This window comes from Aquarana catesbeiana, linkage group LG11, assembly GCF_042186555.1.
Source record: "Aquarana catesbeiana isolate 2022-GZ linkage group LG11, ASM4218655v1, whole genome shotgun sequence".
NCBI classification, from domain to species: domain Eukaryota; kingdom Metazoa; phylum Chordata; class Amphibia; order Anura; family Ranidae; genus Aquarana; species Aquarana catesbeiana.
Window position 1 is genome coordinate 253,039,112 of NC_133334.1, and position 26,395 is coordinate 253,065,506.

At 50.6% G+C, this 26,395-nt stretch overlaps 1 protein-coding gene across 5 annotated transcripts in view; it reads right to left on the reverse strand.

The window, feature by feature from the left end:
• CNOT1 (CCR4-NOT transcription complex subunit 1) overlaps positions 1-25,980 on the reverse strand; it is a 73,775-nt gene extending 47,795 nt beyond the window's left edge. For 4 of the 5 annotated variants that reach the window (XM_073605636.1, XM_073605635.1, XM_073605634.1 and 1 more), the window contains exons 1-5: positions 25,299-25,478; positions 14,852-15,108; positions 8,015-8,122; positions 598-696; positions 445-513 (exon numbers count right to left, since the gene is read on the reverse strand). In XM_073605636.1, coding sequence (XP_073461737.1) covers positions 445-513; positions 598-696; positions 8,015-8,122; positions 14,852-14,953 — 378 coding nt within the window. In that variant the 5' untranslated portion in view covers positions 14,954-15,108; positions 25,299-25,478. Of the gene's footprint in view, positions 1-444; positions 514-597; positions 697-8,014; positions 8,123-14,851; positions 15,109-25,298; positions 25,479-25,955 lie in introns of those variants that run through there. The other variant, XM_073605633.1, reaches the window with a different exon arrangement.
• Between the last annotated feature and the right edge of the window lie 415 nt (positions 25,981-26,395).

The window sequence follows — 26,395 nt, forward strand, 5'->3', positions numbered from 1 at the left end:
CTACCTCCAATCCGATATAAAAAAAAAAAAAAAAAAAAAAAAAAAAAAAAAGGGAAGGAAGGGGACCCGTCTCCTTCTGTCTGGGCAGATCGGAGGGCCCATAGAGTAGTGGGCCTTGTCATGGATCCGTCATCCGCCCGCTCCACTCATTGTGGCCTGCGACCAGTTACAAAGTCGCTTAAGTGGCTCTCACTTTTCAAAAAGGTTGGGCACCACTCTACTGGAGAACCATCACATGTCCCCAGACCCTTCTGTTGGAAATAGTCACATATGTTTTAAGCGCTTCTACACTGAGAATGTCTATGTCATAGACGCTTCTCCCCTCAAAATCGTCACATGTGTGCTCAGTTTTTTTCTCCATTGGGAATCTCAAATCTTCCAGGCCCTAGGTGTACAGTCCTTAACAAGAACCTGGCAAAACACCAAAACTTATGGACCACTTACCTCCTGAACTTTGCTGAGCTTTAGAACTTTACTCAACTGGGCAAAAAGGTGGGGCGATGGCTTCAGGCTCTACAACAGATGAAGTCAAAATGAGAATAGGCTCATGACGAATGTTATAGCACTAAAATTAAAACCGCAAGTGTCCACACTGACCTTCTGATAGTGCAATGGATTGTCAATGGCGTACGAGAGGGTGGAGATGAAGTTAGGCTTGGTGATCAGCGATGCACACTCCTGAATCAGAAATTGCGTCTGAAAGAAAATAGAGTAGCAAGTAAAAACAAGGTCAGTGCAATGTTATCACAGAACTAAAACTCAGTGGTAAATAGCGAGCAGGCAGTGGGGGACCCAAACACACCTGTCTGCTCACCACCTTCCCAAGCGATGTAAACTGAGCTGTGCATGCATGCTCAGCTCACATTGCCAGCACAGTCCCTGTGTGCCAGGATAGCAGCCTCCAGCGCATGCCAATGAAGATGGCCAAAGACCGGCACCTGGGAGAAGAATATGTCAGCACAGGACAGTGACTAGGGAAAAAGAAGTTTAGCTCCACTTTAAGACGGACCGTCTTAAAACTGGCACAACCATCATATTGCGACACTCACCAAAATCACCCAACACTGCACAGATCATGGAGCCCTCCTGTGCCAGGTGTGATGTGCACAGAAAGGCTACGCTACAGGCAAATACAGCAAAGTGTTTATTCATATAACTCGGTATATACAGTGCACCTGGAAAGCATTCACAGCTAGAGGTTGACCGATATATCGGCCGATATTTGACGTTTTTTTCTTAATCGGCATTGGCCGATTGTGCTGATAAAAAAGGCCCATATAACTCAGTGGACTTGCAAATGACTTCTGAAGTCAATACAAGTTGCCTGTATTCTTCTCTGAAGCGACTTCTCCCCCTCTCTGGGCAGCCTGCCAAATCTGATAAAAAGAACTTGAATTGATACAATGTTTACACTTCTGAATGAGCTGAACTCCTGTGTGTAGAAGCTCTCAGTTTAACCATTTAAAGACTAAATCTTTTCTGACACTCGTTGCTTACAAGTAAAAATCCTGTATTTTCTGCTGGAAAATCACTTAGAACCCCCAAACATTATATTTTTTTTTTTTAGCAGAGACCCTAGGGAATAAAATAGCGGTTGTTGCAATATTTTATGTCACACGGTATTTGCGCAGCGGTCTTTCAAACGCAATTTTTTTTTTTTTTTTTTAAATACACTAATAAAATTTACAAAAAAAAAAAACTAAGCAGTAAAGTTAGCCCATTTTTTTCTTCCAAAAGTTTTGATTACCTGTTTTTGTGTATTTATTTTTAAGATAGTTTTTTTTTTTATCTAAATTATACATACAAGTGAACTGATTGGAGGTTTGTTTTGTTTAATAAATGTTTAAATGTAAAAAATTTTCTGTATCACTTTAGGTTGCTTTCACACTGCAGCGGGCATGCGTTGACGGTAAAACGCTGCTAGTTTTAGCGGCGCTTTACCGTCATTTTAGCAGCGCTATTCGGCTGCTAGCGGGGAGCTTATAACCCAGCTAGCAGCCGAGGAAGGGATTAAATGCGCCCCTGAAGCGCCACTGCCGAAACGCTTTGCAGGCGCTTTGGCAGCGGTGCGCATTCATTTCAATGGGCAGGAGTGGTGGTATACACCGCTCCAAAGATGCTGCTTGCAGGACTTTTTTTTAACCTCCTGCCAGCGCATCGCCTCAGTGTGAAAGCACTCGGGATATCACACTGAGACTGCAGGGAAGACGTTTTACAGGCGCTATTTTTAGCCCAAAAGCGCCTGAAAAACGCCCCAGTGTGAAAAGGGTCTAACTGTTAAATTTTATGAGATGAAGGAAAAAAAAAAAAAAACTGAACTGGCAAGCACCAGCCCCAGGCAGCGTCAGGATAGCGCCAGTAGCGCTAACACCCACGCACGCACCGTACAGCTCCCTTAGTGGTATAGTATCTGATCCGATCAGATCTATACTAGCGTCCCCAGCAGTTTAGGGTTCACAAAAACGCAGTGTTAGCGGGATCAGCCCAGATACCTGCTAGCACCTGCATTTTGCCCCTCCGCCCGGCCCAGCCCACCCAAGTGCAGTATCGATCGATCACTGTCACTTACAAAACACTTAACGCATAACTGCAGCATTCGCAGAGTCAGGCCTGATCCCTGCGATCGCTAACAGTTTTTTTGGTAGCTTTTTATTGAACTGGCAAGCGCCAGCGGCCTAGTACACCCCGGTCGTAGTCAAACCAGCACTGCAGTAACACTTGGTGACGTGGCGAGTCCCATAAGTGCAGTTCAAGCTGGTGAGGTGGCAAGCACAAGTAGTGTCCCGCTGCCACCAAGAAGACAAACACAGGCCCGTCGTGCCCATAGTGCCCTTCCTGCTGCATTCGCCAATCCTAATTGGGAACCCACCGCTTCTGCAGCGCCCATACTTCCCCCATTCACATCCCCAACCAAATGCAGTCGGCTGCATGAGAGGCATTTTCTTTATGTCCTCCCGAGTACCCCTACCCAACGAACCCCCAAAAAAGATGTCGTGTCTGCAGCAAGCGCGGATATAGGCGTGACACCCGCTATTATTGTCCCTCCTGTCCTGACAATCCTGGTCTTTGCATTGGTGAATGTTTTGAACGCTACCATTCATTAGTTGAGTATTAGCGTAGGGTACAGCATTGCACAGACTAGGCACACTTTCACAGGGTCTCCCAAGATGCCATCGCATTTTGAGACCCGAACCTGGAACCGGTTACCGTTATAAAAGTTAGTTACAAAAAAAGTGTAAAAAAAAAAAAAAAAAATATATAAAATAAAAAAAAATAGTTGTCGTTTTATTGTTCTCTCTCTCTCTATTCTCTCTCTTGTTCTGCTCTTTTTTACTGTATTCTATTCTGCAATGTTTTATTGTTATTATGTTTTATCATGTTTGCTTTTCAGGTATGCAATTTTTTATACTTTACCGTGCTTTATTGTTAACCATTTTTTTGTCTTCAGGTACGCCATTCACGACTTTGAATGGTTATACCAGAACGATGCCTGCAGGTTTAGGTATCATCTTGGTATCATTCTTTTCAGCCAGCAGTCGGCTTTCATGTAAAAGCAATCCTAGTGGCTAATTAGCCTCTAGACTGCTTTTACAAGCCGTGGGAGGGAATGCGCCCCCCCCCCCCCCCACCGTCTTCCGCGTTTTTCTCTGGCTCTCCTGTCTCAACAGGGCACCTGAGAATGCAGCCGGTGATTCAGCCAGCTGACCCAGCCAGCTGACCATAGAGCTGATCAGAGACCAGAGTGGCTCCAAACATCTCTATGGCCTAAGAAACCGGAAGCTACGAGCATTTTATGACTTAGATTTCGCCGGATGTAAATAGCGCCATTGGGAAATTGGGGAAGCATTTTATCACACCGATCTTGGTGTGGTCAGATGCTTTGAGGGCAGAGGAGAGATCTAGGGTCTAATAGACCCCAATTTTTTCAAAAAAGAGTACCTGTCACTACCTATTGCTATCATAGGGGATATTTACATTCCCCGAGATAATTAAAAAAAAAAAAATATATGAAAGGAACAGTTTAAAAATAAGATAAAAAAGAAAAAAAAAAAAAAAAAAAAAAAAAAAAAAAAAAAAAAAGCACCCCTGTCGCCCCCTGCTCTCGCGCTAAGGCGAACGCAAGCGGCGGTCTGTCGTCAAACGTAAACAGCAATTGCACCATGCATGCGAGGTATCGCCGCGAAGGTCATCAGATCGAGGGCAGTAATTTTTGCAGTAGACCTCCTCTGTAAATCTAAAGTGGTAACCTGTAAAGGCTTTTAAAGGCTTTTAAAAATGTATTTATTTTGTTGCCACTGCACGTTTGTGCGCAATTTTAAAGCATGTCATGTTTGGTATCCATGTACTCGGCCTAAGATCATCTTTTTTATTTCATCAAACATTTGGGCAATATAGTGTGTTTTAGTGCATTAAAATTTAAAAAAGTGTGTTTTTTCCCCAAAAAAATGCGTTTGAAAAATCGCTGCGCAAATACTGTGTGAAAAAAAAAAAAAAAATGAAACACCCACCATTTTAATCTGTAGGGCATTTGCTTTAAAAAAAAAATATATGTTTGGGGGTTCAAAGTAATTTTTTTGCAAAAAAAAAAAAAAATAACTTTCATGTAAACAATGAGTGTCAGAAAGGGCTTTGTCTTCAAGTGGTTAGAAGAGTGGGTGATGTGTGACATAAGCTTCTAAATGTTGTGCATAAAATGCCAGGACAGTTCAAAACCCCCCCAAATGACCCCATTTTGGAAAGTAGACACCCCAAGCCATTTGCTGAGAGGCATGTCGAGTCCATGGAATATTTTATATTGCGACACAAGTTGCGGGAAAGAGACAAATTTTTTATTTTTTTTTTTGCACAAAGTTGTCACTAAATGATATATTGCTCAAACATGCCATGGGAATATGTGAAATTACACCCCAAAATACATTCTGCTGCTTCTCCTGAGTACGGGGATACCACATGTGTGAGACTTTTTGGGATCCTAGCCGCGTACGGGACCCCGAAAACCAAGCACCGCCTTCAGGCTTTCTAAGGGCGTGAATTTTTGATTTCACTCTTCACTGCCTATCACAGTTTCGGAGGCCATGGAAAGCCCAGGTGGCACAAACCCCCCCCAAATGACCCCATTTTGGAAAGTAGACACCCAAAGCTATTTGCTGAGAGGTATAGTGAGTATTTTGCAGACCTCACTTTTTGTCACAAAGTTTTGAAAATTGAAAAAAGAAAAAAAAAAAAAAAAAAGTTTGTCTTTCTTCATTTTCAAAAACAAATGAGAGCTGCAAAATACTCACCATGCCTCTCAGCAAATAGCTTGGGGTGTCTACTTTCCAAAATGGGGTCATTTGGGGGGGTTTGTGCCACCTGGGCATTCCATGGCCTCCGAAACTGATAGGCAGTGAAGAGTGAAATCAAAAATTTACACCCTTAGAAATCCTGAAGGCGGTGCTTGGTTTTCGGGGCCCCGTACGCGGCTAATCTCCCAAAAAGTCCCACACATGTGGTATCCCCATACTCAGGAGAAGCAGCTGAATGTATTTTGGGGTGCAATTCCACATAGGCCCATGGCCTGTGTGAGCAATATATCATTTAGTGACAACTTTTTGTAAATATTTTTTTTTTTTTTTCGTCATTATTCAATCACTTGGGACAAAAAAAAATAAATATTCAATGGGTTCAACATGCCTCTCGGCAATTTCCTTGGGGTGTCTACTTTCCAAAATGGGGTCATTTGGGGGGGGGTTTTGTACTGCCCTGCCATTTTAGCACCTCAAGAAATGACATAGGCAGTCATAAACTAAAAGCTGTGTAAATTCCAGAAAGTGTACCCTAGTTTGTAGACGCTATAACTTTTGCGCAAACCAATAAATATATGCTTATTGACATTTTTTTTACCAAAGACATGTGGCCGAATACATTTTGGCCTAAATGTATGACTAAAATTTAGTTTATTGGATTTTTTTTATAACAAAAAGTAGAAAATATTTTTTTTTTCAAAATTTTCGGTCTTTTTCCGTTTATAGCGCAAAAAATAAAAACTGCAGAGGTGATCAAATACCATCAAAAGAAAGCTCTATTTGTGGGAAGAAAAGGACGCAAATTTCGTTTGGGTACAGCATTGCATGACCGCGCAATTAGCAGTTAAAGCGACGCAGTGCCAAATTGGAAAAAGACCTCTGGTCCTTAGGCAGCATAATGGTCTGGGGCTCAAGTGGTTAACAGTGTAAATTTGCCGTCCCCTCAAAATAAATCAGCCATTAATGTCTAAACCGCTGGAAACAAAAGTGAGCACACCCCTAAGTGAAAATGTCCAAACTGGGCCCAAAGTGTCAATAATTTGTGTGGCCACCATTGTTTTCCAGCACTGCCTTAACCCTCTTGGGCATGGAGTTCACCAGAGCTTCACAGGTTGCCACTGGTTCCACTCCTCCATGACTACATCACGGAGCCGGTGGATGTTCGAGACCTTGCGCTCTTCCACCTTCCGTTTGAGGATGCCCCACAGATGCTCAATAGGGTTTAGGTCAGGAGACATGCTTGGCCAGTCCATCACCATTACCCTCAGCTTCTTTAGCAAGGCAATGGTAGTCTTGGAGGTGTGTTTGGGGGGGGGGGTCGCTATCATGTTGGAAAACTGACCTGCGGCCCAGTCTCCGAAGGGAGGGGATCATGCTCTGCTTCAGTAGGTCACAGTACATGTTGGCATTCATGGTTCCCTCAATGAACTGTAGCTCCCCAGTGCCGGCAGCACTCATGCAGCCCCAGACCATGACACTCCTACCACCATGCTTGACTGTAGGCAAGGCACACTTGTCTTTGTACTCCCCACCACACATGCTTGACACTATCTGAACCAAATAAGTTTATCTTGGTCTCATCAGACCACAGGATATGGCTCCAGTAACCCATGTCCTTAGTCTGCTTGTCTTCAGCAAACCATTTGTGGGCTTTCTTGGGCATAATCTTTAGAAGAGACTTCCTTCTGGGACAACAGCCATGCAGACCAATTTGATGTAGTGTGCAGCGTATGGTCTGAGCACTGACAGGCTGACCCTCCCCCCACCCCTTCAACCTCTGCAGCAATGCTGGCAGCACTAATATGTCTATTTCCCAAAGACAACCTCTGAAAATGATGCCGAGCACACGCACTCAACTTTTTTTCTGAGTGGAACCTGTCCTGTTAAACCGCTGTATGGTCTTGGCCACCATGCTGCAGCTCATTTCCAGGGTCTTGGCAATCTTATAGCCTAGGCCATCTTTATGTAGAGCAACAATATTTTCTCAGATCCTCAGAGAGTTCTTTGCCATGAGGTGCTATGTTGAACTTCCAGTGACCAGTATGAGAGAGTGAGAGCGATAACACCAAACTTAACACACCTGCTCCCCATTTACACCTGAGACCTTGTAACACTAAATGAGTCACATGACACCGGAGAGGGAAAATGGATAATTGGGCCCAATTTGGACATTTTCACTTAAGGGTGTACTCACTTTTGTTGCCAGCGGTTTAGACATTAATGGCTGTGTGTTGAGTTACTTTGAGGGGACAGCAAATTTACACTGTTATACAAGCTGTACACTCACTACTTTACATGGTGCAAAGTGTCATTTCTTCAGTGTTGTCACATGAAAAAGGTATAAAAAACATTTACAAAAATGTGAGGGGTGCACTCACTTTTGTGAGATAGTGTGCGAGTATGAGATTTTTTTTTATGTTTTATTAACACACACACACACACACACACACACACACACACACACACACACACACACACACACCCCTGGCCCTGGAGGCTGAATACAAGCCAGGATGTTGGAGCACTAACAGTACTTATTGAAACACCTTTACTTCTGATTTGGAGAATCCTCAAAAATCTGAGGGTACTGAAGCAGTGCAGTCCTGTGTACAGATGTGAAGACATCTTCACTTCTCAAAAAACGGCTTACTGCGAATATCCACAGCAGACGATTAACATCCTACGAATCTCACACCAAAACGGACAATATTCACTTGAAGAGCTCTTACCTGATGAAAATCTTTACCGCTGCTTTTACCATCGCCACTGAAATCCACATGTGAGAATAGGCAGCGTAACAAGTGTCTGTCTGCCTCCGGACCGTGCCGATTCACAATCTACACAGAAAAATAAATGTCAGTTATTAAAGTCTCACTAGACTAACTTTTTAGTCCTTTGGGGGACATGTGCATATAGCATTAGGCTCGGAAAGGATCCATCCTGCCATGGCACTGGTCTAGACAATGCTGTTTATACATAAAAGCAATGCAGGGCTGTGTGATCCATAGGCCAGGCCCACTTATGTGTACAAGCACCAGCAAGTAGATTACACAGAGCTGCATGATCTTTCACTATTATGAACAATCAGCACTGTAAAAGAACAGTCTGCTTAAAAAGGGGACAGGGCTTAGAGCTGGCTGAACCTCCTGTCACAGAACACTTCAAATTTGGGCTTAAAGTGAAACTTTAGTCAGAAAACTAAGTCCTGCTAGATGACTTCAGGCTGGCCCATTTTGCAGGTCTAGCCATGTAAAACATTAAAAAGAAGTGCTTATACGGTTTAAAATCCAACATCGCACTGCCTCACCCGGCACATGCTCACTTGGCAGTGCCTAAAAATAGAGCAAATTTGTAGAGGCCAAAGTGCCGACAGCCTTAAAGCACAATTAAACCCTCCTATCCTTAGCAGCCAAGGTACAGTGGCTTGCGAAAGTATTCGCCCCCCCTTGAACTTTTCAACCTTTTGCCACATTTCAGGCTTCAAACATAAAGATATAAAATTTTTATCTTTTGTGAAGAATCACCAACAAGTGGGACACAACTGTGAAGTGGAACTAAATCTTTTGGATTTTTGAAACTTTTTTAACTAATAAAAAAAATGAAAAGTGGGGCGTGCAAAATTATTCGGCCCCCTTGCGTAAATACTTTGTAGAGCCACCTTTTGCTGCGATTACAGCTGCAAGTCGCTTGGGGTATGTCTCTATCAGTTTTGCACATCGAGAGACTAAAATTCTTGCCCATTCTTCCTTGCAAAACAGCTCAAGCTCAGTGAGGTTGGATGGAGAGCGTTTGTGAACAGCAGTTTTCAGCTCTTTCCACAGATTCTCGATTGGATTCAGGTCTGGACTTTGACTTGGCCATTCTAACACCTGGATACGTTTATTTGTGAACCATTCCTTTGTAGATTTTGCTGTATGTTTGGGATCATTGTCTTGTTGGAAGATAAATCTCCATCCCAGTTTCAGGTCTTTTGCAGACTCCAACAGGTTTTCATCCAGAATGGTCCTGTATTTGGCTGCATCCATCTTCCCCTTAATTTTAACCATCTTCCCTGTCCCTGCTGAAGAAAAGCAGGCCCAAACCATGATGCTGCCACCACCATGTTTGACAGTGGGGATGGTGTGTTGAGTGTGATGAGCTGTGTTGCTTTTACGCCAAACATATCGTTTTGCATTGTGGCCAAAAAGTTTGATTTTGGTTTCATTGGACCAGAGCACCTTCTTCCACGTTTGGTGTGTCTCCCAGGGGGCTTGTGGCAAACTTTAGACGAGACTTTTTATGGATATCTTTGAGAAATGGCTTTCTTCTTGCCACTCTTCCATAAAGGCCAGATTTGTGCAGTGTACGACTGATTGTTGTCCTATGGACAGACTCTCCCACCTCAGCTGTAGTTCTCTGCAGTTCATCCAGAGTGATCATGGGCCTCTTGGCTGCGTCTCTGATCAGTCTTCTCCTTGTCTGAGCTGAAAGTTTAGAGGGACAGCCAGGTCTTGGTAGATTTGCAGTGGTCTGATACTCCTTCCATTTCAAAATGATCGCTTGCACAGTGCTCCTTGGGATGTTTAAAGCTTGGGAAATCTTTTTGTATCCAAATCCGGCTTTAAACTTCTCCACAACAGTATTACGGACCTGCCTGGTGTGTTCCTTGGTCTTCATGATGCTCTCTGCGCTTTCAACAGAACCCTGAGACTATCACAGAGCAGGTGCATTTATACAGAGACTTGATTACACACAGGTGGATTCTATTTATCACCATCAGTCATTTAGGACAACATTGGATCATTCAGAGATCCTCGCTGAACTTCTGGAGTGAGTTTGCTGCACTGAAAGTAAAGGGGCCGAATAATTTTGCACGCACCACTTTTCAGTTTTTTAATTGCTAAAAAAGTTTAAAATATCCAATAGATTTCGTTCCACTTCACAATTGTGTCCCACTTGTTTGATGATTCTTCACAAAAAATTAAAATTTTATATCTTTATGTTTGAAGCCTGAAATGTGGCAAAAGGTTGAAAAGTTCAAGGGGGGCGAATACTTTCGCAAGCCACTGTAGATGCTTCTGTTTGATCTGCAATTGCCATGGTGTAGCACATGTGATCAGTTATGACACCAGCCATGATGATTTGACAGTTGAGGACACAAGCAAATGTGACAGTTACATTTCTGGAATTGCCAACTTTTTTTACCATTAAATCGATGGGTTTAGTTCCGCTTTAGGATTTAATGCGGTTCTGGGCTTCAGCAGAATGGCGGCCAGAACAAACAAAAAAACAAGAGCAATGCTGGAGGGAATTTACAGCACACACTACTTTTAGCAGCTTAAAGGGGAGTTCCGCCCACCCCTTTAAAAATTAAAAGTCAGCAGCTACACATACTGTATCTGCTGACTTTTAACATTAGGACATTTACCTGTCCTGCAGTCCGGCGATGTTTACATCAGCTGGTCAGGGAAATCGGCCGGGTCTCTACTGCGCATGTGTAAAGCACATGGCCCAGCAGAAGGGGAGAGAGGCCGAGCTGCTGTCGTACTTTGCTGCAGCCCGGTCTCCCAGAAATGGGGAAAAAAAAAAAAGACACACACGGTACCCACTCCCCCACCCCGAAAGGGGGCAAATGTGGCACCGGAGGGGTGGGGGTTATGGGATTAAGCGGAAGTTCCACGTTTGGGTGGAACTCTGCTTTAACTGCTTAACAACTTTCCGGCTGCCGCACGCCGATGTACGTCCAAAGTTTGGCCGCAGATATCATTGTTATGGCAGCAGCTAGCTGACATAACCCCGGTTTCCCCGTTTTCGTGCGACGTTCGGCTTTCAGATAAAAGTGGTCTCTGCAGTGGATTCGCCGCAAGATCACTTTCATCGGTGGCAGAAGAGGGCCCCCCCCTCGGCCGCTTACCGGAGCCGTCGGTAGCGGCGGAGGCGATCGCGTCTGTCCCCTTGTTGTGCCTAATGACGAGTGAGGGGAAGATGGCGCCCACTCGTCTCCATGACACTGCAGGGCGGAAGCGAAGTCAAAACGTCACGTCCGCCCATTCATCTTAAAAAGGCACATTTGTTTCAATGTCTTTTTTTCGTTTTTTTTTTTTAATTGCATTTTAGTGCAAATATGAGATTGAGGGCTTTTTGACCCCAGATCTCATATTTAAGAGGTCCTGTCATGCTTTTTTCTATTACAAGGTATGTTTACATTATAAATAATAATAAATCATGTATGAATAAAATAATGTAAAATAAAAAATTTTTTAAACCCCCCCGTCCCGACGAGCTCGCGCGCAGAAGCGAACGCATACATGAGTAGCACCCGCATATAAAAACAGTGGTCAAACCACACGTGTGAGGTATCGCCGCAATCGATGGAGGGAGTGCAATAATTCCAGCCATAGACCTCCTTTGTAACGCAAAATATACAACCCGTAGAATTTTTTTAAACGTCGCCTATGGAGATTTGAGGGTAAAATTTTGACGCTATTCCACGAGCAGGCGCAATTTTGAAGCGTGACATGTTGGGTGTCAATTTACTCGGCGTAATATTATCTTTCACAATATATTTAAAAAAAAAAAAAAAAAAATTGTGCTAACTTTACTATGGTCTTTTTTTTTTTTTATTTAAAAAAGTTTTCAAAGTATTCCAAAAAAGCGCGCTTGTAAGTCCGCTGCGCAAATACGGTATGAAAAAAAGTATTGCAATGACCGCCATTTTATTCTCTAGGGTGTTAGAACCCGCAAACATTATATATTGTTTTTTTTCTAAGTAATTTTCTAGCAAAAAAACCTGTTTTAAACATGTAAACACCTAAATTCCAAAACGAGGCTAGTCCTTAAGTGGTTAAAGGACCGCACCACGTACATGAGAGCTGCACTATTCTGGCTAAAATGAGAATCACAATTCTATCATGATTATCGTGGCGTAACATCTTTCACATGATACAAAAAAAAAAAAAAAATTGAGGTAACTTTACTGTTTTTTTTTTTTTTTTTTTTTAAATTCATTGAAGTGTATTTTTTCCCCTAAAAATTGGGTTTGAAAGACTGCTGCGCAAATACCATGTGACAAAATATTGCAATGGCTGCCATTTTATTCTCATAGATATAGAAAAAATGTTTTCTTTGGCTCCGGGGCACACGGCCCGCTGGAGCCCCGCTGTGATTAGACACAGCAGGAGCCCATCAGAGGGTCCAGCAGACGCAATGTCCCCTGATCAGCGGTCTGCCTATGTAAACAAGGCAGAGCCGTTCTGCCAGAGGGAAAAATTGAGATCTTGTGTTTCTGCTAAGCAGAAACACAGATCTCTATTTTCCCCCCAGTCAAAGCACAACCCCCAGTTAGAAAGCACTCCCTAGGGAACACACTTAACCCTTTTATAGCCCCTGCTGTTAACCCCTTCCCTGCCAGTGTCATTAGTACAGTAACAGTGCATTTTTTAAGAATATACCAAAGTTTGTAGACACTAAAACTTTTGTGCAAACCAATCAATATACGCTTACTGGAATTTTTTTTTTTTTTTTTACCAAAAACATGTAGCAGAATACATATTGACCTAAACAGATAAAGAAATTTGATTTTTTTATTTTTTCTATTGGGTATGTTTTATAGCAAAAAAAAAAAAGCGCAAAAAACACCAGCAAGAAAGCTCTATTTGTGGGGGGAGGGAAAAAAGGGGACATCAATTTTATTTGGATACAGTGTCGCGCAATTGTCAGTTAACGCAGTATCGCAAAAATGGCTTGTCAGGAAGTGGTTTAAACCTTCCAGCGCTGAATGGTTAATTAATGTGGAAAGTATGTTCCTTGCTAAAGAAAAAAATGTTATCAAATTATTATGGGTAATGTTAGGCTTTAAAGGGGTTGTAAACCAAGAAGGTGAAAAACCTTCTGTAGTGCAGCAGCCCCCCACTGAACCCGATCATGACAGGGAGGAGCACAGCAGCTTCAGCCACTGTCTCGGGTCCTCATTGGATAGATTGATAGCAGCGGGAGCCAGGAGCGCCATGGGAGGACCCCAGGAAGAGGATCGAGGCTGCTCTGTGCAAAACCCTTCCACAGGAGGAGGCAAGTATGACTTTTATTTTTTAAACAACACACCAAACGGCATGGGGCCCAGGGTTGTCAGGAAGAGGTCCTGGTCCCCATCAACATGGGGACAAGGTGCTTTGAGGAGGGTCACTCACACCCCCCCCCCCCCCCCCCTTCCTGACCTGCAAGGCTGCATGTTTGAATAAAGGTCTGTAATGGATTTTTTTTTTTTTTTTTTTTGGGGGGGGGGGGGCGCATCCCCCCTTTTTTGGCATGCGGTTCCTCTTTAACCGGTTCAATACCGGGCCTTTTCACCCCCTTCCTTCCCAGAACAATTTTTAGTTTTCAGCACTGTTGCACTTTAAACGACAATTGCGCGGTCGTGCGACGTTGTACCCAAACAAAATTGACATCCTTTTTTCCCCACAAATAGAGCTTTTCTTTTGGTGGCATTTGATCACCTCTGCGGTTTTTATTTTTTGCGCTATAAACAAAAGAGCGACAATTTTGAAAAAAAAAAAAAAAAAAAAAAAAAAAAAAACACAAATATTTTTTACTTTTTGCTATATTAAATATTTTTTTTTTTTTTAAATTGGGATGTTTCCTCAATTTCGGCCGATACGTATTCTTCTACATATTTTTGGAAGAAAAAAAAAAAATATATCGCAATAAGCGTATATTGATTGGTTTGCGCTAAAGTTATAGCGTCCATAAAATACGGGATAGATTTATGGCATTTTAAAAAAAATTTTTTTTTTTTTTACTAATAGCGGCGATCACGATTTTTTTTCGTGACTGCGACATTATGGCGGACACATCGGACACTTTAGACACATTTTTGGGACCATTCACATTTATACAGCGATCAATGCTATAAAATTGCATTGATTACTGTGTAAATGTGACAGGCAGTGAAGGGGTTAACCACTAGGGGGACACAAGGGGTTAAATGTGAAACACATTTCCTAGGGAATGCTTCTAACTGTAGGGGGCGGGGACGTACAAGGGGAGGAGACCGATCAGTGTTCCGCTGTTGTGGGAACACAGATCGCTCTCCTCTGAGCTGGCAGGACGTGGATCTGTGTGTTTACACACACAGATCCACGGTCCGGCCCGGTTAACGGGCAATCGCAAGTGCCCGGCGGACATCGCGGCCGCTGGGCAAACGCAGCGGGTCCCGAGCAACGCGGCGGGCGCGCGCGCCCCCTAGGCGGCGGGGAACCCAAGGCCCTCATATGACGTCCACCCAGGACGGGAGATCCCATCTGTGGACGTCATTTGACTATAGGCGGGTAGGGAAGTGGTTAAAGAGCCTCAGAGCACAAGTCGGATCAGTTAAGACGATAATCTGACTTGGATGCGTCTTCTATTCAAGTCAATAGGCTGAAATCGCACCCAAGCCGGACCAAAGTAATGCAGGGAATAATTTTCAATGTCGGACCGACACAAGTCAGACCAGTTAAGACGACACTCATAGGGAACAATTCATTTTGACTTGTCACCGGCCCTTAGTAAGTATCCTCATCATTAGCAGCCTGGCTGTTCAATTTGCTTACATGTTGTATTTCCAGCTGGCTGGCCCGGTAGTTTTTCTTCGTTAAGTTGTCCACAAGGTAGCTGATTTGAGACAAGGCCAGCGAAAGCGAGTCAAGATTCATTGCTGGTTGGGGCGGAAGCAGGCGGCCGAGCCCGGCGCAAAATCACCATTATTCCCCTTTGGTCTCTGCAGACAGGTTAATTTCTTTAAATGAGCCAATTTCTGAGCTGTGTGAACAGGATCTTCAGCCTGTCCTACCGGCCAGAAACATGGCACCTGCAAGAGAAAGACAAGTATAAAGCATTGCGAGTGCCATTCATTATATAACAAAGGGCATAACACCGCCAACTCCAGAACACCCAGTGAGCCTGAGCAGTGACCCAGTTATTTACCCATTTAATATTAGTCATCTATAGCATGCAAAGTCAGCTCTGAAACCTGGCCCCAGTACAGTAAGTTCCACCCATTAATCTAAAACAAAGACACACAAACAGCCACGACTCCAGCACACATACAGAGCGAGTCCCGACCCCAAACACACACACACACACACACACACACACACACACAAATAGACAGACAGACCCGACCCACAACCCCAAACACACACACACATCCAGCCAGCCCTGACCCACAACTCCAACACCTACGGAGCGAGCCCCAACCAACACACAGTCAGCCCCGGCCCACAACCCCAAACACACAGCTAGCCACAACAATAACCTGACCCCAAACACACACACCACAACTGCGACCCACGACCCCAACACACGACTCCAGCACACAAACAGAGCGAGTCCTGACTAACACACAGCCAGCTGCGACCCACAACCCCAACACACAGCCAGCCGCGACCCCAAAACACACACACACACACACACACACACACACACACACACAGTCAGTCACAACCCCAACACACAGCCAGCTCCGACCAATGACCCCAGCACACACACACACACACACACACACACACACACACACACACACAAAGCGAGCCCTGACCCATGACTCCAACACCTACAGAACGAGCCCCAACCAACACACAGCCAGCCCCGGCCCAAAACACCAACACAAAGCCAGTCACAACCCTGACCCCATCACACACACACACACAGCTAGTCACAACCCTGACCACAAACACAGCCAGCCACGACCCCAACACACACACACACACACACACACAGCCAGCCGCGACCCCATCACACACACACAGCCAGCCGCGACCCAAGACCCCAACACACACACAGCCAGCCGCAACCCCAACACACAGTCAGTCACGACCCACAAACCCAACACACAGTCAGTCAGTCACAACCCCAACACAGCCAGCTGCGACCCACGACCCCAGCACACATACACAGCCAGCCGTGACCCCAACACACAGCCAGCAGCGATCCACAAACCCAACACACACACAGCCAGCCGCGACCCAAGACCCCAACACACACACACACAGCCAGCCGCGACCCCAACACACACACACAGCCAGCCGCGACCCCAACACACACACACACACAGCCAGCCGCGACCCCAACACACACACACACACAGCCAGCCGCGACCCCAACACACACACACACACAGCCAGCCGCGACCCCAACACACACACACACACAGCCAGCCGCGACCCCAACACACACACACACACAGCCAGCCGCGACCCCAACACACACACACACACAGCCAGCCGCGACCCCAACACACACACACACAGCCAGCCGCGACCCCAACACACACACACACAGCCAGCCGCGACCCCAACACACACACACAGCCAGCCGCGACCCCAACACACACACACAGCCAGCCGCGACCCCAACACACACACACAGCCAGCCGCGACCCCAACACACACACACAGCCAGCCGCGACCCCAACACACACACACAGCCAGCCGCGACCCCAACACACACACACAGCCAGCCGCGACCCCAACACACACACACACAGCCAGCCGCGACCCCAACACACACACACACACAGCCAGCCGCGACCCCAACACACACACACAGCCAGCCGCGACCCCAACACACACACACAGCCAGCCGCGACCAACACACACACACACACACACACACACACACACACAGCCAGCAGCAACCCACAAACCCAGCAGCGACCCAAGACCCCATTATACACACACAGCAAGCCGTGACCCACAAACCCAAACACACAGTCAGTCACAACCCACAAACCCAACACACACAGTCAGTCACAACCCCAACACAGCCAGCCGCGACCCCAACACACACACACAGCCGCGACCCACAAACCCAACACACACAGCCAGCAGCGACCCAAGACCCCAGCATACGCACACACACAGCAAGCCGCGACCCACAAACCCAACACACACACACAGTCAGTTACAACCCCAACACAGCCAGCTGCGACCCACGACCCCAGCGCGCACACACACACGGCCAGCCGCAACCCAAACACACAAAGCCAGCTACGACCCAAAACCCCAGCACACACATACACACACACACACACAGCCAGCTGCGACCCACAAACCCAACACACACAGCCAGCTGCGACCCAAGACCCCAGCACACGCACACACACAGCCAGCCGTGACCCACAAGCCCACCACAAACAGTCAGTCGCGACCCCCAAACCCACCACACACAGTCAGTCACAACCCCAACACACACACACACAGAAAGCCAGCCGCGACCCCAACACACACACACACACACAGCCAGCAGCAACCCACAAACCCAACACACGCAGCAGCGACCCAAGACCCCATTATACGCACACACACAGCAAGCCGTGACCCACAACCCCAACACACACAGCCAGCCGCGACCCCAACACACACACACAGCAGCGACCCACAAACCCAACACACACAGCCAGGTGCGACCCAAGACCCCAGCATACGCACACACACACACACAGCAAGCCGCGACCCACAAACCCAACACACACACAGTCAGTTACAACCCCAACACAGCCAGCTGCGACCCACGACCCCAGCGCGCACACACACAGCCAGCCGCGACCCCCAACACACACACACACACACACACACACAGCCAGCCGCGACCCCCAACACACACACACAGCCAGCCGCGACCCCCAACACACACACACAGCCAGCCGCGACCCCCAACACACACACACAGCCAGCCGCGACCCCCAACACACACACACAGCCAGCCGCGACCCCCAACACACACACACACAGCCAGCCGCGACCCCCAACACACACACACACAGCCAGCCGCGACCCCCAACACACACACACACAGCCAGCCGCGACCCCCAACACACACACACACAGCCAGCCGCGACCCCCAACACACACACACACAGCCAGCCGCGACCCCCAACACACACACACAGCCAGCCGCGACCCCCAACACACACACACACACACACACAGCCAGCCGCGACCCCCAACACACACACACACACAGCCAGCCGCGACCCCCAACACACACACACACACACAGCCAGCCGCGACCCACAAACCCAACTGCGACCCAAGACCCCAGCATACGCACACACACACACACACACACAGCCAGCCGCGACCCCCAACACACACACACACACAGCCAGCCGCGACCCCCAACACACACAGCCAGCCGCGACCCCCAACACACACACACACACAGCCAGCCGCGACCCACAAACCCAACACACACAGCCAGCCGCGACCCCCAACACACACACACACAGCCAGCCGCGACCCCCCAACACACACACACACACACACACACAGCCAGCCGCGACCCCCAACACACACACACACACACAGCCAGCCGCGACCCACAAACCCAACTGCGACCCAAGACCCCAGCATACGCACACACACACACACACACACAGCCAGCCGCGACCCCCAACACACACACACACACAGCCAGCCGCGACCCCCAACACACACAGCCAGCCGCGACCCCCAACACACACACACACACAGCCAGCCGCGACCCACAAACCCAACACACACAGCCAGCCGCGACCCCCAACACACACACACACAGCCAGCCGCGACCCACAAACCCAACACACACAGCCAGCTGCGACCCAAGACCCCAGCATACGCACACACACACAGCCAGCCGCGACCCCCAACACACACAGCCAGCCGCGACCCCCAACACACACAGCCAGCCGCGACCCCCAACACACACAGCCAGCCGCGACCCCCAACACACACAGCCAGCCAGCCGTGACCCCAACACACACACACAGCCAGCCGCAACCCCAACACACACACACAGCCAGCCGCAACCCCAACACACACACACACACACACACACACACAGCCAGCCGCGACCCCAACACACACACACACACACAGCCAGCCGCGACCCCAACACACACACACGCACAGCCAGCCGCGACCCCAACACACACACACAGCCAGCAGCAACCCACAAACCCAACACACACAGCCAGCAGCGACCCAAGACCCCATTATACACACACAGCAAGCCGTGACCCACAAACCCAAACACACAGTCAGTCACAACCCACAAACCCAACACACACAGTCACAACCCCAACACAGCCAGCCGCGACCCCAACACACACAGCCGCGACCCACAAACCCAACACACACAGCCAGCAGCGACCCAAGACCCCAGCATACGCACACACACAGCAAGCCGCGACCCACAAACCCAACACACAGTCAGTCACGACCCACAAACCCAACACACAGTCAGTTACAACCCCAACACAGCCAGCTGCGACCCACGACCCCAGCGCGCACACACACACGGCCAGCCGCAACCCAAACACACAAAGCCAGCTACGACCCAAGACCCCAGCACACACATACACACACACAGCTGCGACCCACAAACCCAACACACACAGCCAGCTGCGACCCAAGACCCCAGCACACGCACACACACAGCCAGCCGTGACCCACAAGCCCAACACAAACAGTCAGTCGCGACCCCCAAACCCAACACACACACACACACAGCCAGCCGCGACCCCAACACACACACACACACACACACAGCCAGCAGCAACCCACAAACCCAACACACGCAGCAGCGACCCAAGACCCCATTATACGCACACACACAGCAAGCCGTGACCCACAAACCCAACACACACAGCCAGCTGCGACCCAAGACCCCAGCATACGCACACACACACACAGCAAGCCGCGACCCACAAACCCAACACACACACAGTCAGTCACAACCCCAACACAGCCAGCTGCGACCCACGACCCCAGCGCGCACACACACAGCCAGCCGCGACCCCCACCACACACACACACACAGCCAGCCGCGACCCCCACCACACACACACACACACAGCCAGCCGCGACCCCCACCACACACACACAGCCAGCCGCGACCCCCACCACACACACACACACACAGCCAGCCGCGACCCCCACCACACACACACACACACAGCCAGCCGCGACCCCCACCACACACACAGCCAGCCGCGACCCCCACCACACACACAGCCAGCCAGCCGCGACCCCCACCACACACACAGCCAGCCAGCCGCGACCCCCACCACACACACAGCCAGCCAGCCGCGACCCCCACCACACACACAGCCAGCCAGCCGCGACCCCCACCACACACACACAGCCAGCCAGCCGCGACCCCCACCACACACACACACACAGCCAGCCGCGACCCCCACCACACACACACACAGCCAGCCGCGACCCCCACCACACACACACACAGCCAGCCGCGACCCCCACCACACACACACACAGCCAGCCGCGACCCCCACCACACACACACACAGCCAGCCGCGACCCCCACCACACACACACACAGCCAGCCGCGACCCCCACCACACACACACACAGCCAGCCGCGACCCCCACCACACACACACACAGCCAGCCGCGACCCCCAACACACACACACACAGCCAGCCGCGACCCCCAACACACACACACACAGCCAGCTGCGACCCCCAACACACACACACACAGCCAGCCGCGACCCCCAACACACACACACACAGCCAGCCGCGACCCCCAACACACACACACAGCCAGCCGCGACCCCCAACACACACACACAGCCAGCCGCGACCCCCAACACACACACACAGCCAGCCGCGACCCCCAACACACACACACAGCCAGCCGCGACCCCCAACACACACACACAGCCAGCCGCGACCCCCAACACACACACACAGCCGCGACCCCCAACACACACACACAGCCGCGACCCCCAACACACACACACAGCCAGCCGCGACCCCCAACACACACACACAGCCAGCCGCGACCCCCACCACACACACACAGCCAGCCGCGACCCCCACCACACACACACAGCCAGCCGCGACCCCCACCACACACACACAGCCAGCCGCGACCCCCACCACACACACACACAGCCAGCCGCGACCCCCACCACACACACAGCCAGCCGCGACCCCCAACACACACAGCCAGCCGCGACCCCCACCACACACACACACACACACACACACACACACCCACCCAGCCGCGACCCCAACACACACAGCCAGCCGCGACCCCAACACACACAGCCAGCCGCGACCCACGACTCCAGCACACATACTGAGCGAGTCATGACCCCAACACACACACACAGACAGCCCCAGCCCACAACCCCAACACCTACAGAGCGAGTCCCGGCCCACAACCCCAACGCACAGCCAGTCACAAACCTGACCCCAACATACACACAGCCAGTTCACAACCCCAACACACAGCTACGACCCACGACTCCAACACACACAGCCAGTCCCGACCCGACTCCAGGATACAGAGCGAGTCCCGACCCCAACACACAGACAGCCGCGACCCCAGCCCATGACCCAAAACATACAGAGCGAGCCCTAATCCCAACACACAACCCTCCGGCCCACAACCCCAACACACACAGCCAATCGGGACCCACGACTCCAGCACAAATACAGAGCAAGCCCCGAACAACACACACAAAGCCAGCCCCAACCCACGAGTAGGGCTGGGAAAAAAAAAAAAAAACGATTTAAATCTTGAAATCGAGTTGAGAGGTCAAATCGATTCAAAATTTAAGCAAATCGATTTTTTTAGATTTTTTTTTTTCCCACCGCGCCGGTCCCGAGGCGCTGCGGGCTTGAGTTTTTAGGCGAGGCCGCGGCTTAGGCCTAGTCCGCGGCTACGGCCAGAGGCCACGGACTAGGCCGAAGCCGCGGCCTTGCCTAAAAACTCATGCCCGCAGCGCCTCCGGACTGGCGCTGACACCGCACCAGGCCTGAAGAGCTGCGAGCAAGGAGTTTTTAGGCTAGGCCGCGGACTAGGCCGAAGCCTCGCCTAAAAGCTCATGCCCGCAGCGCCTCAGGACCGGCGTGGTTTCCAAAAAACAAACAAAAAAATAAATAAATAAAACACTCCATTCAAATCGTGAATCGAGTTTTTTTTTTTAAGAAAATCTCCCAGCCCTACCCACGAGAGAGACACACAGCCAGTCACGACCCCAACACACAGCCAGCCCTGACCCACGACCCCAACACACGCACAGCGCCCTGACCCACGACGCAACACACGCACAGAGTGAGCCCCAACCCCAGCAAACATACAGAGCGACCCCAACACACACACACACACAGCTAGCCACGGCCCACAACCCCACACACACACACACACACACACACACACACACACACACACACACACAATTCCAGCACAAAGAGCGAGCCTTGGCCCCAACACACACACAGCCCCGGCCACAACCCCAGCACATACAGAGTGAGCCCCGACCAACACACACAGCCAGCCCTGACCCATAACTCCAGCACACATACAGAGTGAGCCCGGACACAGACTCGCGACTCCAGCACACAACCCCAACACACGCACAAAGCCAGCCCCGACCGCAACACAGAGCCCGAAAAATATATATCTCCGACCTCAGTACACGCACATATACAGCAAGCCCCAACACACACACACGACCCATAACCCCAACACACCCTGGTCTGCAGAGAATCAGCCTCTGGGAAGAAGCCACACAGCAGTCTGCAGAGGATCAGCTCCTCCTCCAGGGAGGAGCCACACACAGCATGCAGAGGATCAGCTCCTCCTCCAGGGAGGAGCCACACACAGCATGCAGAGGATCAGCTCCTCCTCCAGGGAGGAGCCACACACAGCATGCAGAGGATCAGCTCCTCCTCCAGGGAGGAGCCACACACAGCGTGCAGAGGATCAGCTCCTCCTCCAGGGAGGAGCCACACACAGCGTGCAGAGGATCAGCTCCTCCTCCAGGGAGGAGCCACACAGCGCACAGTCTGCAGAGGATCAGCTCTGCCTCCAGGGAGGAGCCACACAGCGCACAGTCTGCAGAGGATCAGATCCGCCTCCAGGGGAGGAGCCACACACAGCATACAGTCTGCAGAGGAAGGCCCAGTGTAGCACCCCATCCATTCACCCTAAGGAAGACACAACTCAATGCTTTTAAAGACAAGGCCAGCGACCCTTCCTCCAGCACATCACAGCATCCAATCAGCACTTTACAATACTGGGGCCAGGGGTGACCATGATCCTACCAGGGGGAAAGATGACCATCAGCAAAATGTTCTCCCCCCCCCCCCCCCCCCCCATTCACTTTAGTCGGAGCTGAAAATTTTCAAGTTGTCCGTGACCCAGCCAGGGAAGAACCCCTCACTTCCTGTCCCTGTGACACCTGTACAAAAAAAAAAAAAAAAGGGGGGGGGTTGTCACCAGGACAGGAAGAGCCATCCTCACTGTACTATGTGTTCTGCCCTGACATAAAACCAGTGAGATCCTCCAACTGGGACACTTCCTCCCTCCACCTAAATGTGAACTGGGGGTTATGGCCGGAGACCCACAAACTTGTCAACCAACATCTGTCACCCCCCACCCACTTTGTAATAAAGTGCCTCTGTCTATCAGCACCCCCTCCCCCCACCTTAAGCAAGCAGCTCCTCCTCCTATTACCCCTCACCCCAAATTAGACAACCTCTTCTCATCACCCCCTCCTCCTGTCACCCCACTCCCTCTAAAGAGAACTCTTCCTCTGGTCACCTCCCCCCCCCCCCCCCCAGAAGGGGAGCACTGCCCCCATTACCCCCCCCCCAGAAGGGGAGCACTGTCGCACTCCCCTCCATCAGAAGAGGAGCACCTGCCCCCCCTCCATCAGGAGAGCACTGACCGGCCCTCCATCAGGAGAGCACTGACCCCCATTACCCCACTTCAGAAGGGGAGCACTGTCCCCCCCAGAAGAGGAGCACCTGCCCCCCTCCATCAGGAGAGCACTGACCCCCATTACCCCCCCTCCAAGAAGGGGAGAACTCCCGTCATCCCCCTATTACCCCTTTCAGAAGGGAGCACTGCCCCCCATTACCCCCCCTCCAGAAGGGGAGCACTGTCATCATCCCCCTATTACCCCTCTCAGAAGGGAGCACTGCCCCCCTCCATTCAGAAGGGGAGCACTGCCCCCCATTACCCCCCCTCCAGAAGGGGGAGCACTGTCGTCATCCCCCTATTACCCCTCTCAGAAGGGAGCCCTGCCCCCCATTAACCCCCCTCCAGAAGGGGAACACTGTCATCATCCCCCTATTACCCCTCTCAGAAGGGAGCACTGCTCCCCTCCATTCAGAAGAGGAGCACTGCCCCCCCCATTAACCCCCCCTCCAGAAGGGGAGCACTGTCATCATCCCCCTATTACCCCTCAGAAGGGAGCACTGCCCCCCATTACCATCCTCCAGAAGGGGCACGGTCATCCCCCTATTACCCCTCTCAGAAGGGAGCACTGCTCCCCCATTACCCCCCCTCCAGAAGGGGAGCACTGTCCCCCCCCCCATTATTCCTCTCAGAAGGGAGCACTGCCCCCCCCCAGAAGAGGCGCACTGTCATTATCCCCCTATTACCCCTCTCAGAAGGGAGCACTGTCCCCCATTACCCCCATCAGAAGGAGCACCTACACCCCCCCCCCAGAAGGGGCGCACTGCCCCCCATTCCCCAAGAAGGGGGGAGCACTGCACCCCCCCCCCCATCAGAAGGAGCACCTGCCCCCCCATCAGAAGAGGAGCACCTGCCCCCCTCCTCCAAAAGGGGAGCCCTGCCCCCCCCCATTCCCCACTCCTCCAGAAGAGGGGGGGGGAACACTGCACCCCCCCCAATCAAAAGGAGCACCTGCCCCCCCTCCTCCAAAATGGGAGCACTGCGCCCCCCCATCAGGAGCACCTCTCCCCCCCCCCCCCGCAGATGGGGCGCACTGCTCCATTACCAACCCTTCTTCCCGGAAGAAAGTACCTCTCCCCCGACACACCGGCCACCATCTGTTTCCCCTCCCCCATAGATTGGGCCTGTGAGGAAACACCGGGTCCAGGCGGGGTCTTTAGGCCTCCCTCGGTACCCCGGCTCAGGGACAGGCCCGATTCAGTGTACAATGGGCCCCTCGTTGGAAGGTGACAGCAGCAGTGTCGGGGCCCCCGGCTGAGTGGTGTGAAGGGCCCCGTCCTCACCTGTAGCGGCCCCCCCGCAGCCTCCTCCCTCCCCGGTGAATGTCAAGAATTGATCGGTGACGGTCTCCGCGCTCGTCCCCGTTGCACGTCTTCCCGGTGCTGTCCGTTTGTTTTTGCACAAAATGGCGCTGCCCCACGCTCGCTCCCGCCGCGGCCTTCTCCTCCCCGCTCCTATTTCCCCCAGACTCCGCCCCTCGACCTCGCTGAGCAGCCACACCGACCAATGAGCGGGCAGCCCTGACCGCATACGTACACGTGACGAAAGGACGCCGAGGACGGGCGCGCTCCTGAGTCATGACTAAGAAATCACCCAATGAATAGGCGACACCATGTCCCCGCCCCTCACCCCCTCCACCTATCGGATAGCAGCTCAAACAGCAGCCACCAGCGCTTTCTCACATACTTCCTCTGGGCCGTACCACTGTACTAGGGGGAGGCGACAGAGGGGAGCGACCACCGTGACCCCGACCCAGAGAGCCATGGTGACGTCTCTTCTTTCGACATACATGGCTACATACTCTGCAGCCGTCTCCCTCCGAATGGCCCGTCTACTTCCCCACATATAATGGTATGGTCCGCTGCGCAGATGGGCAATCTGCTATCTCGTGGTACAGTCCCACCACCCCGGCGTCTGTGGGTGATGGTGCAGTCTGTTACCTGGGTCGGAGGAGCTGATTTGTCCCTTCTGGGCTGCGATTGGTGGAACTGGAACCCGGTGATGACCTTTTGACCAACCAGGACTCCCTGTACAGCTCAGTGTGAGGGAATGTGCAGCTGCCAAAAGGGGAGGCACGTGACCTCAATACTCCCCGCCCCTCCTCTTTTGACTAAACAACACGGCTCCTTCATAGAACTGAGCCCTATAATAGGTCAGCGCAACCTACAGTGTGTAGTCATGGAAGTTGGCGACGCGTTTCAGGGCTCACAGCCCTCCTCCACCATCAAGGCTCACAGCCCTCCTCCACCATCAAGGCTCACAGTCCTTCCTTATAGTGGTGTTCCGGCCATAATCTTTTTTTTTTTTTTTTTTTTTTTTTTTTACAATCTCAACATTATTAGAACATATAAGCAGTAACAGATATCAATCGTTCCCGATC